The sequence below is a fragment of the Rhinolophus sinicus genome, linkage group LG02, assembly GCF_036562045.2.
Source record: "Rhinolophus sinicus isolate RSC01 linkage group LG02, ASM3656204v1, whole genome shotgun sequence".
NCBI classification, from domain to species: Eukaryota; Metazoa; Chordata; class Mammalia; order Chiroptera; family Rhinolophidae; genus Rhinolophus; species Rhinolophus sinicus.
Window position 1 is genome coordinate 123,043,897 of NC_133752.1, and position 15,182 is coordinate 123,059,078.

Sequence of the window (15,182 nt, forward strand, 5' to 3'; positions counted from 1 at the left end):
AAAGTAACATTTCATCAAAATTCTTGTGAATTCTTTTTGGAAATCGCTGAGGTAAACAAAACAAATCATCAATAAACTTTTTTTTACTACAGTTTTGTCTATACTGTTCCCTTGTGATACTTCCCCTGTAACATAGTTATCTTACCATTTTGTAACCTGATCTCTTTGCTATAGCCAATGAACTGCTTAATTCATATTAAAAAGTTAACCTGTCTTATTTTCTAGCTGGCTTAATTCTTGGCTATAACTAAATGTTACCAACCATCTTAAGCTATTTTCTTCATTGAAATAAAATTAGCAAACACTGAATGTTTAACAAGTACTTGACAAGTGTGCTAGGTGTTACAAACAGCTACAAAATAATTCTTAACCCTGGTTGTGGCTTTACATTTCTAACCAAATTAACCTTATTTGCTTCATTGTGCTCTTCCTCTTCTTTAGTTAGGAAATGTGAAATGCATAAATATGATAAATGTTGGAAAGCCTCATTATGGCTCCATCCTTCTATCCTTAGCCCTCAAGCATCTTACCATCTGCTCTCCACCAAAATCCCTATACTCAACTCATTCTTTTTGAGTGTTCTATGTCAAGACCAGTCAGTCACTCACTTTCTTTCCCCACCTGAGTCATCTCAGTCTTGCCACCAATCATGCTCGTAACTTTTAGGTTATTGACTCTCAGGTTTTCAATAAGCCAGCGATTCCCACCTTAACACATGATGTGCTTTACTGCAGTACTAAACTCTAAACTTCCCTGGGTATCTGCTCATTTCCAACACAGATCTCCACATTCTGAAATTACTTCTGTGCAGGACAAACAAATACCACTCCCCAAAAGACAAGACCAGTTATAACTAGTTCCTGCTTATGTCCATCATGAGGGAAAGAGCAACAACTTCCTAGGAATAACAACAATTAGAACCAAACCCAAACTGAGTAAATCATGGTAACTCCTCACAATGTTAGATTGCCTCCTGTGGCTTCCCATCAGTTTCTCTCCCCTTGCCCCTCCTCCTCCTGCTCCTTTTGTTTAAAGCAGATGGGCTCATTTATCCCATCTGCTTTAAACTAGAAGGCATCAATGTGGAGTCTCCCTGGATGGCAGCCCACACTGCATGTTTCCTCAGTCCCTTGCTTCTTCCTTACTCAGTGGTAACCAATGTTCTAAGTGGTATTCTGCCTCTATTTACAACTTTCTTTAGGTAATGACCCCATGCCTTTTGCCCTATTTTCACTCTTACCATAAATAAAATATTATTGACTTATATATCCCTTGGCTAATAAATATATGTAAAATATACAAAAAGGAAATATTAAGTGTTTGCTACAGAGCAATGTGCTCTAAGGCTTTTCATGGCAGAAATTTGAATTAAAATTTCTATACCCCCTGCATTTTATACTCCACCTCCTTGAGGATCACCACTTTGTTAGAGTGTAGGATGTAACCGGTTCCATTTAATTAAGTTTCTGTTCTCTGAATCCTCACCTGCCACCCTCCCAACCCAGACAGAGCAGGTTGGTCTCCAGTAGTTTTATGGACAATGTTGCCCTCTGGTGGCTTGAAAATTTTAAGCTGGACAGTTGTCTATGTAAGATATATCTCCATTAACGTTTGAAAATTGTTAATACAAAATTAACTTTCAACAGAATTTAAATATTTAAAATATTATTTTAATTTATTAGTGAGTAAAATTTTAAAATTTTGGCCATTATTTTAGGCAGATTCAAATAAATTAATAGCATATCACAGGCTGATTGCATTATAAAATTGGAAAAGTACTAGAAAATGCTTTATTTTATAAGAAGAAAACCCAAGTTACAGAGTCTTACATAATTTGCTCACAGATAAAAAATGACATAAATGCTACATCATCAACCTAGTAGAAGATTAGAGCATCATAATTGGAGAAGATCCCACTGATTTTCATGTTTTCCATCTTTAATCCTACTTTGAATATTTATCTCGATTCTATATATCTGTTGTGAAGGGGAGTAAAGAGAGTGTGAGGACAATTTAAAGGTTATCACAAAGACTTACGTTTCAGAATTCAAATTTTAGAGAATAAAAGGGCTTTTATTTCATTAATTTAATAGTATTTTGACAAAACAAAAAGCCCCCCCAAAAAAGGGGGGGGGCTTAGTAAAGAGATACAGAACCTAACATAGTAATAAGAATGGAACTGGGTTTACAGTCATGTAATTCAACATCCCCATAAAAATTATACAATTGTCATTTTGTTTTTTTACCTAACAGGTCATGTTTAATGACCACTGTCAAAATGTTAAATTTAAGATATGGTTGTTAACTCGGATGTCTGGTAATTTTTTATTTGTTACCCTACCATGCCCCCTTGTGACAGATGAAAAGAGGTTTAATTTTTGTTTGATAATAATTATGTCTAATTTTTGGCCATTAAAGCAATGATTTTTTTAATGTGTGAGCATATATTCCTTGTTGAAACTTTTGCTAAAACATATTATTTACTATGCTCATTTATTAAAAATGTATTCAACCTAAAAAAAAAAATCACTGTTACAAGAATTAGCAAGAAAGACCTTTATGTTTCCAGAGACTGATTCTAACACAATAAACTTTTTCTTAGCTTCACTATCAGAGACTAGGCAAACACTGTAAATATCTAAAAAAAAAAAAAAAATAACAATATAAATATTGAACTTAAATAAGTAATAATTATTTGTTTAACACTGGCTAAATCAGTTCTTATATAATTCAGATATTTGAACTTGCCCCAGAAGTTTCAGAAACTTTCATCATTCTTAAAACAGTTATTTAAATAATGTTTGTTGATACTGTTGAAGATGAATAGAAATATATGTCAAAACAATAAAAAGTGTTCATCAAATTTACTGTACTGGATTCTACTTCTCCAGGACTGAGAATCTCACTATTATGAACGGTTTGAGTTACTATTTTTCTGGGAAATCACCTCGTTGTATTCAGTTCATAGAGCCCTGACAAACTTTAATAGGACTTTACAAAATAAAAGTGTGGGAGGTGCAAAGTAAGTTGGCAATAGAGCATACATTTACATCTTCCTTAAAAATGCTTAAAATTTCAATATTTCAAACCTGACAAACTTTCAGTGCACAACAAAATAAATTAGTTACCTCAAAAAAATAAAATCAAGATATCACTACACTAATATAACACCAAAAAAGGAAAGTTGAACATTTGTGAATATGAAAATGAATCATCAGTGTTTTATCAATGGCTAGTAAGTGCATGTCAACAAATATTAGTTATTCCTTGGGAACCAACAGTATTCTAGTTATTTTTATTTATTTATTTTTAAATTAAATACATATGTAGTATATATTTCTTAGAATTGTATTAAACTAATGATTAAAAATGATAACTAGAAAAATTAAGCATCTCTGTCTGCTTTTCTAAGCTAGAACTATAGAATAAATATAGATTCCTTGCTCTTCTCAGGACTAATGGTACTTTTATGGAAACATTTCACTGACGTTAAGATCTTAATACAAGGAAACGATGAGCAAGAGAAGCCCAAAACAGTTTTTAAAAAGTCATGTTACTTATATTAAAGTTTATGAGTTCAGGAGTAAATATTTATAAAATTATGAGTAAATGCAAAGTTATATAAAATATGCAAATAATTTTAAATAGTTTTTAAGTGGATATAAAGTCACAATAACCTGCTACTTCTTGCCCTGACAACTATAAACTACTCCACATATTAAGTAATTAACACTAAAATGATTAAAGGTATTCAAGAAAGATAAATGACGTGAAGAATTAGCCTGACAAACAGGGTAGAAGAAAAGATGCCTTTGAACATTTCCCAAGTTCTGCATAATCATGAAAGATACATATTATTGTGCTCCTTTCCCAAAGCGTCAAGTTCTGAAGACTCTGTAGCTGATACTCATGGAACTGATGAATTTATATAAATATTTTATTTAATAAACAAGCAATTTAAAAACACACAAAGGAATAAGCACATGAAGCAGACGCTGTTTAGAATCAAATTTTGCCAAAATAAATCAGCTTAGAAATAAATTAAAGCATAATTTTCAGAGTAAGATAGATAGAATAATCAATAGCAAAGTAGATGAGAAACAAGAGAAAAGTAAAAATAGCATTTAAGAGTATAACAAATTATTTAATGCAATAACATAATTTGCTCTAAGTTTTCTTGTTTTTCGGAGAATTATTACCTTAGACATACTCATATCTGTGCATTTCATTTCTGTTCTTATTAAATGCAATTTAGTTAAAATATTTTAAAACAATGCCTCTTCCATATCAAACACACAGTTAATCAAAGAGCATTGATTACATACCCAATTTTTTCCTTAATTTCTTTGATTTCATTTTTTGTGCTCTCTTCAGCATTTGCTGAGCAGTAGAAATATCTTTAAAGCCCCTGTTAAAATATTAAATTAAATAAAGGCAAAACAAATATTCAGATCATATTTATATATGCATATACATATAAACATAAGTATCTGAATTATATTAAAACAAATTTGGATTCCAATTTAAGAATCTGTAATTTAACAGATATATAGTTTCTTAAAAATAAATAAAAGCACTATTGAAATCTTGAAAAACATCGGCCTTGGACATTTAAAAATCTCTCAATTTTAAGTCTCAGTAGTTTAGTGTAAAGTAGACTACATACCATTCTTCTGAAATTTTTTCCTCCTTTTCAGATTTTAGCAAACTCTTTCTGCTGGTCTTTGATTCAGGTGTCTGGGATAAAGTTCTATTTTCTGATCTGGCAATAGAAAAATGCCACACAACTGAATCAACACAAGTATATAAGCACTTTTTAAAACTACAAGGGTTTTTATGTTGTCTCAAACTTGAAAATAAAATCCATTTAAGTTACAGAAAAGCTTTATCTTGAAAAGCAATAAATGTCTGCCATTAATTTAAAATGTTTACATTTCAATTACTTGAAGCATATTTCAATCCTTTTGTCGAAAGAAATGCAGCACTGGAATTTTTATTCTAATCCTTATCTCTACCTATATAACAGTATTTAAAAATCTACTTGTTTAAAACAATTAATTACATTATTTTATTTAAGTTTTGCAGTTGCTTGAATAAATCTACCTTACACATTTTTCTTACACTGAAAACTATAGAAAATCATTATATCTTAACACTAAATGTTCTTCCATCTTCTAATCAAATAAACTTGCTGTTATTTTAATTATTTTATTAATTTTGTAAGGAGTATAGTATTCTTCAAGGTATGCCATTCATAGGTTGATCTTCTAAAGGAGTAATTCAGCTTACCTGCCATTAAACTGTGTGTGTTCCGATGAAAACACATTTTCTTTCTTATTACATAGCCATGTTTGAGTTGGATGACTTGGTAAATTAAGTGAAGTGTCATCATAATTTAAGGTTCCAGATAACTTATCAAAAAAAAAAAATGTACATGATTTTAAAATAAATTGAAAAATTCTAGGATTAATATTGTATTACTCTACTTGCATAGTACAAAGTAGCCTCCTAAGGAAAACTTATAAAAATTGAAAATGAAAATAAAATTTATGGAATACACATATAAATATTTTTTGTTATAGTGGCAAGGAATATGCTTTTTGGTATAGTTTGCCTATACAAAATGATTAATTGCAAAGATCTTTAAAAAATCTCAGGAAACAAAAACTTCAAAGATTATCAAATAAATAGCAGATATTGCAGTCCATTGACCTCTGACTGAAAATCTTCAGCTGTTACCCTCTTAATGCATATTTTTATATTTTTAAAGTGCTTTCAACTAGTGATTTTAGTCTACTGCCAAATATGCAGCTGAAGTGTATCATTTTTTTTTTTTTTTTTTTTTTTTTGCTACTGTGAAACAAAGTGTTGAAAGAAATCCAAAATAAAGAAAAAAATGAGGAGCAAATGAAAGAAAAGCTACATGAATAATTACATCTGGGGACGAGGAGGAAGTCAGAGGCTTCTAAAAGTAATTATGTTTTTCAAGTCAATAAATTGTATTATTAATCACTGCTGCATAGCATAACCTTAAAAAATGAGCAAAGATTGAGCACTGAGATGTTTCCATGACATGTTACCTTTGGCCAGTGCAGCTGGTTTGGGAGAAGCAGTGTTTGTGAAGGGAAGCGGGCGGAATCTAAAGCTGGCCATTCTTTTTCTAAGGCAGCCTGCACAAATAAAACATCGATGTACATAAGTTAGCTTGCATAACTTTTACAAAGAGTCTTTAAATTGTCTTATATGCTACAAAAGTTACGAAAGTATATCAGAATTTTTATTTACAGGAAAATGTGCTACTTGCTATTGTGAGATGTTTTGCATCTGTTTAATGCAAGCATTCTTAAAAACAGTATAAGATTTTTCTTTTTATCCCCAGTGGGATAAAGTGAGAACTCAAGTACTGAAGTGCTCTAAAAAAATAAGAGAAGTGGTGGATTGTTCAGTGTATTTTACTGTTTGATAAGTATGACTCTGAGCCAACTCTAGATGTAACTGAAGGCAATAATCTATTAGTTCATTGTAATATATACCATATTTTCCATTAAATCTCACTATTGAAAATGTATTTAACATATTAGTATCAATTTTTCTATAAACACGGTAAGATAGCTTTTACCTAATTTTTCCCCAAAATTTCACAAATCTTCTTAATAGGTGGAAAAAAAGAATTTTATGGCAATATAAGAAACATGGTTGTTGATATCATATTCTCTAATTCAAGTAGTTCAATGATAAAAATACAAATTTTGAAAAGATACTATTTTAAATTCCTTCATTCTATCTTCAAACATCTTTATTCCATTTATGTAATTCCCCAATTTTTTTTATCTGTCTACAAAGGAACTACACGAGTTATGCTAGTTTGTATAAGTGAGAATATAATTATCTAAATTTTATTTGCTTGGATTATCTAATATAGTTGAGAATAAACTTCTGTGGTTCTTTAATGTTTTTTGAATCTTTATGAAAAAAGGATGATCAGAATACTAATAAACTTGTTTCTTAAAAGGTTCTAAAATGATCAGACATACTTATAATTTAGAAACTAGAATGATTATATTCTGAGGAGACTTCAGAGCAATTTTCCATTTATACCATTTCAAACTTTCTTTACCATCACTTGAAAGACCATTGGGAAGGCAAGACTAAGACATCCTGACCACAGGCTAGCAGTGCAATGATAGACTTACTTCTAACATTTAATCTTAGGAAACCTAATCAAATTCATGTTATTTCAATATCTATGCAGTAGGACACCTCTACATAGTTGTTATACAGGTACATTGTCCCATTCCTTCTAGTCAGAGATTATTAACATATATATCACAGCTATATACTACCAGTTATGTCTGGTTTAAGAATATATATCTGGTTTAAGAATGTGAATTGAGGCAAAAGTGCAAACAGGATTCAGGTCTCTGATTTTGTAATGCTTTATTTTGAATGACAAATAAAAGGAAATCCAGATCTATTTCAGGAACTATCAAGACCTACAGCATATCAGCTATCATCAAATTAGTATTCTCCCTATTCTGAAAAATGCTAAAGTGAAGAGAAGATGTGAAGCTGTAGAGACAATATATAAAAGGCAGTATGCCAGACGACTCTGGGAAGATGGCAGAGAAGGAAGCACCAGGAATCCATCTCCCCAACTAGACAACAATTGCACTGGCAGAATCTGTCTGATGTAAGGATTTTGGAACTCTGGAGTCTAGTGAAGGCTTCTAGCTTCCAGAGGAAGAACTGAGTGGTACATAGTGGTTAGTTTTGGTCCGGTTCAGCTCTTAGCACAGTAGCAGCTATCGATCTTCCACTCCCCGACCCTGAGGCAGGCAGCTGTTCATGTGTTCCTGCACTGGTTTGCACACAGCTTGGAGGAGTCAGGATTGACAATGAGGACGCTGTCTTCCGAATATTGGGGATCTGTCCTCTAATTGCTGATTGTTTCTTCTGATTACAGAAATGCAAATGGGTGCAAAGAGCCTTTGTTCTTGCACCTCCTCTAGTGTAAGCCTCTGCCCTACCAGCTAAGTGACTTCCAGGGGATTTAAAGGGCTGGTGTCCTTCTCCCTGCCTCTTCATTTTTCTCTTTTGGGAGCCAGACATTAAAGACTAGGATATTCATTAAAAATCTTCTAGCAGCATAAATAATATTTAATATAAAATGATAAAGAAACTTTTAGTAATTATATAATTATAGTCAAATAATGTTATCAAAACTAATGCTTTATGAGTTCAAGCTTATTACTATCAAGTATATTTGGCAGTACTTAGTATGTTGAGAAAAAAATAAAATCTCAAAATGTCGGGAAGAATTGGCCAAGGCTATAAATAGACTACTGTTTTAAAAATGTATATTAATATATCACGCTTAGCACTGGATATTTATAGAAATGTCAGTTGTTGCTTAAGAAAAGCTTCTGTTCAGATATTCTTTAATTTACAACTAAGGATCTGGAAAGCCTTCTGGTTACTTGAATACTATTATCAAACTTACTTATATATTAAAAATGAACTTAAACTTCGATAAGTTTGCAATGGTGTGATCACAGTTGAGCATTTGATCAGATATATATCCATTTGGCTTTTGAGAAGAAATCATTATTCTATAATCCAACTTTGAGAGAGTAGAACATAAGGCTATCAGAAAGAGGACCTGAAAATAACATTCATGTTTATTTGTATTATGTATATGCAAAAATTTTCACTCCATCTAGTATAATGCTTTCATATGACACATAACACTAGGATCAGACATTCCCTAAGCCGTAAGTCAGAGTAGAACAAGTTCTAGAAATTCTAAAAGCTGTGACTTGATTTTTTTTTTTTATCTACACCCTTCATGACCCCCTACGCTGCCCCAATACTTTCTTCTTCTTCTGCCCAACTTGCCTCTTGCTATCCTGCCCCCCAGATTTTCTTCTAACACTTTTTGACAACTTCTGTAGCATCTCAACATTCTTACAGTTTGGAACCTTTGCTTATCCTGAATCCCAAATCTCATTTTCTAAACCCTCTCCTTCATCATTATGCAAAAGCATCACTGCCCTTATTGTTGGAGACTGTTATATTCCAGGTAGGCCTCTTTTCACTTCTCTTTAGCTTTTTCCTTGCCTATAATTTAGGTTTGTTTGTTTCTTTCTTTCCCTGCAATGTACTATAATATGTAATAGTCTGTGAGGTTAATTTGAGACAGTGATCAAAAATGAACTCTAGAGCTGAAAGTTGCCCAGCTGCATGCATTTTGCCACCTTCTCAAAAATTATTCCTATCTACTTATTGAATTTGACTTTGGTCCGCAGCAAAACAAAACAAAACAAACAAACAAAAAACCCCACATTTGACTGTTGTGGCTTTCTGTATTTATGATATATTAGCTTTTCTCGTCTCTGGGACTCATAAGAGGATTGGTTGTTAAAATTTAAAGACAAGTTCATTGGTTCATTGTATGTTGCTCGCAAAGAGCATATGTAAAAGAGAAAATAAACTGTTAAATTAAGTCAATCAGTAATAATATCAACTTTATAAAACTTACTTTTTAAAAAGTCCAAAATAAAAGGGCCAACGTAGATCACTGAGCCACATCAGACCTAATATTATTTTAGATATTTATTATGATATTTCATGACAAAGTGGCAAAAATTCCCCACAAAGTAGATTGAGACCTAGGCTCATTAAAACTTCTGCTAAAATAATTATTTTAAAAAGATTGTGCATTGTGGACTCAGGACCAAGAAAATGTCTTATTCATCGCTATTTCAGATGTCCATTATGAGTAGTACGTATTAGGTGCTTGGTGGTTAGTGTTGGGAGACAATTCTCCATGGTTCTCCCACATTTCTGCATGTTTTGTGACAGCTTTTTTTGCAGATAATCTTTTTCAGGATCTTTGTACAGCAAACATCCTGGGAGCATAAAAGGTAGTGTCTCACCCTATCTTAGTGGGCACTATGTGACCCAGACTCATGTGGAATGTGGCACACTGATTCAATGGATGGGGTTTGGACATGCTCACAGGGAAGGAAGGAGGTAAAGTTATTTTGTAGTGGGGCCCTTTAGGACAATTCAGCGTACTGTTGTTGCTTCTGAATGTGGAGTAGAAATTGACCTGTTACATGTTTTACTTTTCTATCCCCTAAGTGCCAGAGGGGATTATCCCAATAGGGGAAAGTTGCAGGTAGAGAAGCACTAATGTGATAAACTCTCTTGTGCTTTGTCACTTGTGGAACAACTACTGGGTTAGGATTTAGTGTGGTCCCTCTGATGTCCAAAGCTTTCACTATATAGATGATACCCTGTTGGTGAGATGCGAATTATATCTCAATTTAAAAAAGCCTTAGTTTCAGCTGCCCTGATTATGGTGAATATTATCACACACCTCTGCATTCAGGGGCTGGCTGATAAAATGAAACAAAATCCTGGAACCTCCATTCTGAAGCCTGTGCATCAAGTAGTTCCTTGGAAGTTGACTATGTGAGAGAATGTATGATGTTCACTCTCTCCAGCAGCCCGGAAAAACTCCTGTCTCTTCAGCCTTTTACCACAAAAAGGATGCCCAACATCTTATCAGATCCTTTCAGTAGTAGAGATAATACAATTTTCTGTGACCGATGATTTTGCCAGTTGGATCCTCTGGCTTCACCTGGCAGCATCCTTTGTGATTTTGGATTTGTGGCCTTTCCGACACAGATACCATGCATATTCCTATTAAAAAAAACAGCTATTACCTTCCTACTGGACTATGTTAGAAACTCAATGACTGACCCCTAGAGGCCTTGTGACTCTCTGGCCTGATGCCTCCCATTTGGGGTGGAACAACTCAGATTCAAAGACTAACAAGGTATGAAGGTCTCCCAAAGCCTCACTTGTCAAAAAGAATAGCCAGCCTGGCCCCCATGGCATCTTGGTTTCACGTGAAAAAGCGGAAGCTATACTTCTCAGGAAAACTTTATCTCCACTCCATGGCCTGATCCAAAGCTGCTGGCTTGGAGGGACTTTAATTCATTCTGGTTCTATGTGCTTGGGCCTGGTTCAGGGATGATTCAGCTAAGCTGAAACTCAACAGACTCTTGTACAGTAGCCAATGGCCTCACAGTTTGATCTGCCATGTGGAAAGCTATAACATGTTGACAAAAGACACTCTGTTTAGGGCCTTCACACAGGGGAAGCAAATTACAGCTGCATATAGGACTGTTTTGATTACTCCTATGGATGTCCATGGTAAGGGTCCATTACCTGATGAGACGACGACTAGAATCAGGTCCCTGATTGTGCCTAATTCTGATTCTGACGTGGAGGCTACCAATGCATGCCAGACTTGTGACTTCTGCAAAATTGCCCTATTTGTCTTAAGGTGGATGAGGTCCCATTGCACGGATCCTTGCCTCTACCTGCTTTTGGAAATTTAACTACATTATACCTTCAATAATGTACCACTGTTGATACCTTTCCAGGTTATCCATCAGCTGATTTTAGGCATATAACTGTGACCCTTGAAATGTTGCATAGTTGTTCAGCTTTCTGCATTGGAGTCTGACAGTTACGTGTGTTTTCCAGAGGAAAGCTAGGTGTGAATAGAGAATGATTCGGAAAAAAAGTGGAGTGATAGCTAAGTGAAATGGAACACTCTGATTGTAAGGAGGTAGATGGAGAATACGTGCGTGGTACCTTTGCAGGGAACACCTTCGATTCTGAGAGGTCTAGGGAAATGAAGGATATTAATGATCTTTTGTCCTTCAGAACTACCCCTGAAGCTTTGCTTCTTCCTCAAGAAAAATGGCCCTGGAAGGCTCTCCCAAACTGCTGCAAGCACCTTAAATTTAACTTATTGCTGGGTCTGCCATCCCTTTCCAGCAGGTTGTGAACTATAATTTATAGTTATTTCCCTTAACTTCACTGAGAATTCTCTCATGACAGCAGGGGACAGCCTGACAGCAGGGACAGAGCACAGATCCTGTACCTCCCATGTCATTATCTCCTATGTTTTCCCCACCCCGATTCTCTGTCATCCCGAGGAGCACAGAAATGCCACCTGGAAGATGCCCTGCTCATAAATCACCCTCAAGTGTTTAAGAAAATACCAACTATGTTCCTGGAAAGTATTTAAGTCAGCCTCAACTCACTGGTCAGGGTTGTTTTAGATGGCAGAATTGCCTTAAACTTCCTCCTTGAGGGCCAAGAAGGAGTCTGCATAATAGCGACTACTGGCCGCTAAACCTGGATGAAACCCTCAAGTCTAGTTGGAAGGTAAATACAGAAACATAGAGGGAAAACCACCTGGGACACTAATAGTAACTTTCATTAAATGTATCATGAGGATAACCTACTGGTTTTTGTCCTAGTCCCTGTCAGATTACTCAGAGTGACCACTGGAGTAGCTACTTAGGGGAAAATTTACCGTGTAGTCTACAAGGGGTAGATATGGTTGGGAGCCAATTTTCTCCTGGTGTCTAACATTTCTGAATGACTTATGGTAGCTTTTGTTCCAGACTATCTTTTCAAAGATGTTAGTACAGCTAACAGGCTTGGAAGATGGAGACAGTCTTTTAGTATTTCCCTCTGGGGCAGAAGTCAAAATGTGTTTGTTGTTTGATATAATAAAGATAATGACTTTCTCTAGAGCATGGGATGGGCAGAATTGCTAGCAGCCCTTTAAGAAACATGGGATTTTCCAGGCTCAGAATTTCTATAGGAGAAATTCTTTAGATTCTTCCCTGTAGAACTTAGGGGGCTAAGAGGAACTTCTATATACATGAAGCTCCTGCAGCCTGATGTGACAAGTAATAAATGTCTCAGATCGTCTGCCAGTATCCATGAAAGTGTGGCAGCTTAACTTGTTAGACTGCATGCAGGATAAAAATCTCAGATCCCTCACAATTCTTGGCACTTAAAATTAAGTTAAGATAAACTATGTTTAATAAAATTACAACAAACTGATTCTTGTTTATTAGTGCCTTTTTGGTTAACCATTTCTTAAATGCAATCGCATTTCAGAGAGGCAGAAAACCAATACAAAAAATTCATGGCAGATTGATTCAGAGTTTTTAATCCAGCCCAGTTTATCAAGACAATTTTATATTTACTTTTCTAAGAAATTGTAATTCAATGCAAATATCCAAATATATTTCTAACGTGCTCTAAATTTGAGTCCAGGTTATAACTGTCCGTGTACCTATCCCAGCTCCAAGTATGGTGTCTGCCATAGTGTAAGTATTCAGTAATTTGTGGGCTGGAAGGGAAAAAATAAATTTGAACAGATGGTATAGGACTATACTGTGATACGTTTTAAAGAAAAGGGAAGTATGGACTGAATCCAAAAGGAACTATTTTTATTACCTAAATAAGTGATGAAAGGGAAGACCTGGTTAGATAAGTCTTATACTTGTAAGCAGGAAAGTTAAAAAAAGAAATAAGAAAACACAGGGACGCTTTAATAATTTAGTTATGTAATCTGAAGTTGTAAGATAATTTTAAAATGAAGTGACAGCAATGGGAAACAGGTAAAAAATGTGAAACGAAGGCAAATACCTTCCTAACTGGTATTTGGCTTTAATTCTTAGCAATTGTAAAAACATAAAAAATAAAATAAATTAAAATAAAATATCTAGGAATTAACAAAGGATGTGAAGGACCCATACACTGAAAACTATAAGACATTATTAAAAGAAATTGAAGGAGACACAAAGAAATGGAAAGCTATTCAATGCTAATGGATTAGAAGAATCAACATAGTTAAAATGGACATATTGTCCAAAGCATTATACAAATTTAATGCAATCCCCATCAAAATTACAATGGAACTTTTTAAAAGAAATAGAACAAAAAATTATCAGATTTGTATGGAATCACAAAAGACCCCAAATACAAAGAAATCTTGAGAAAAAAGAATAAGGCCGGAGATATACACTCCCTGACTTCAATTTATACTACAAAGTGACAATAATCAAAGCATGGTATTGGCAGAAAAACAGACACACAAACCAATGGAATAGAATTGAAAACCCAGAAATAAACCCACATATATATGTGCAGATAATTTTCAACAAAGTAGCTGAAAACATACAATGGAGAAAAGAAAGTATCTTCAATAAATGGTTCTGGGAAAATTGGAAAGCCACATGCAAAAGAATGAAATTAGACTGCTATCCATCACCATACATCAAAATTAACACAAAATGGATCAAAGACCTAAATATAAGACCTGCAATATTAAATTGCATAGAAGAAAGCATAGGTACTAAACTTATAGACCTGGGGTTCAGAGAGGGTTTTTTATGAATTTGACCTCAAAGGCATGTGAAGTAAAAGCAAAAATAAATGAATGGGGTTACATTAAAAAAGCTTCTGCACAGCAAAAGAAACCATTAACAAAACAAAGAGGCAACCAACCAAATAGAAGAAGATATTTCCAAACAACACCTCTGATAAGGGGCTAATATCCATAACTCATAAAATACAACAACAAAAAACAAACAATCCAATTAAAAACATGGCAGAAAACCTAAATAGATACTTCTGCAAAGTAGACAAACAGCGAACATATATATATATGAAAAGATGCTCAACTTTACTATCTATTAGGGAAATGCAAATCAAAAGCACAATGAGACGCCACCTTACACCTGTTAGAATGACTATTATCAACAAGACAAGTAATTACAAGTGTTGGAGAGGCTGTGGAGAAAAAGGAACATTTGTACATTACTGGCGGGAATGTAAACTGGTTACAGCCACTATGGAAAACAATATGGAGGTTCCTCAAAAAATTAAGAATAGAATTACCATACAACACAGCTATCCCTCTTCTGGGTATCGACCCAAAAAATCTGAAAATATATATCCGTAAAGATATTTGTACCCCTATGTTCACTGTAGCATTAATCACACTGGCCAAGACACGGAAACAATCTAAGTGCCCTTCAATAGATAATTAAATAAAGAAGATGTGGTACATACACACAATGGAATATACTCAGCCATAAGAAAAGATGAAATACCGCCATTTGCAACAACATGGATGGATCTTGAGATTATCATACTAAGCAAAATAAGTCAGACAGAAAAAGTCAAGAACCATATGATTTTACTCGTATGTTCGATATAAAACTGAAAGCAACAAACAAACAAGACAAATAAACAAGCAAAAGCTCATAGACACAAAGAACAGTTTAATGGTTACC

General features: G+C 34.1%; 1 protein-coding gene across 3 annotated transcripts in view; it reads right to left on the minus strand.

The window, feature by feature from the left end:
• The window catches only part of LRRIQ1 (leucine rich repeats and IQ motif containing 1), a 184,085-nt gene that overhangs the window by 76,304 nt on the left and 92,599 nt on the right, over positions 1 to 15,182 (minus strand). For all 3 annotated transcript variants that reach the window (XM_074325334.1, XM_074325335.1, XM_019754918.2), the window contains 4 exons: positions 6,081 to 6,170; positions 5,290 to 5,411; positions 4,667 to 4,762; positions 4,326 to 4,408 (listed from right to left, as the gene is read on the minus strand). In XM_074325334.1, the coding sequence (XP_074181435.1) occupies positions 4,326 to 4,408; positions 4,667 to 4,762; positions 5,290 to 5,411; positions 6,081 to 6,170 (391 nt within the window). The remainder of the gene's footprint in view (positions 1 to 4,325; positions 4,409 to 4,666; positions 4,763 to 5,289; positions 5,412 to 6,080; positions 6,171 to 15,182) is intronic.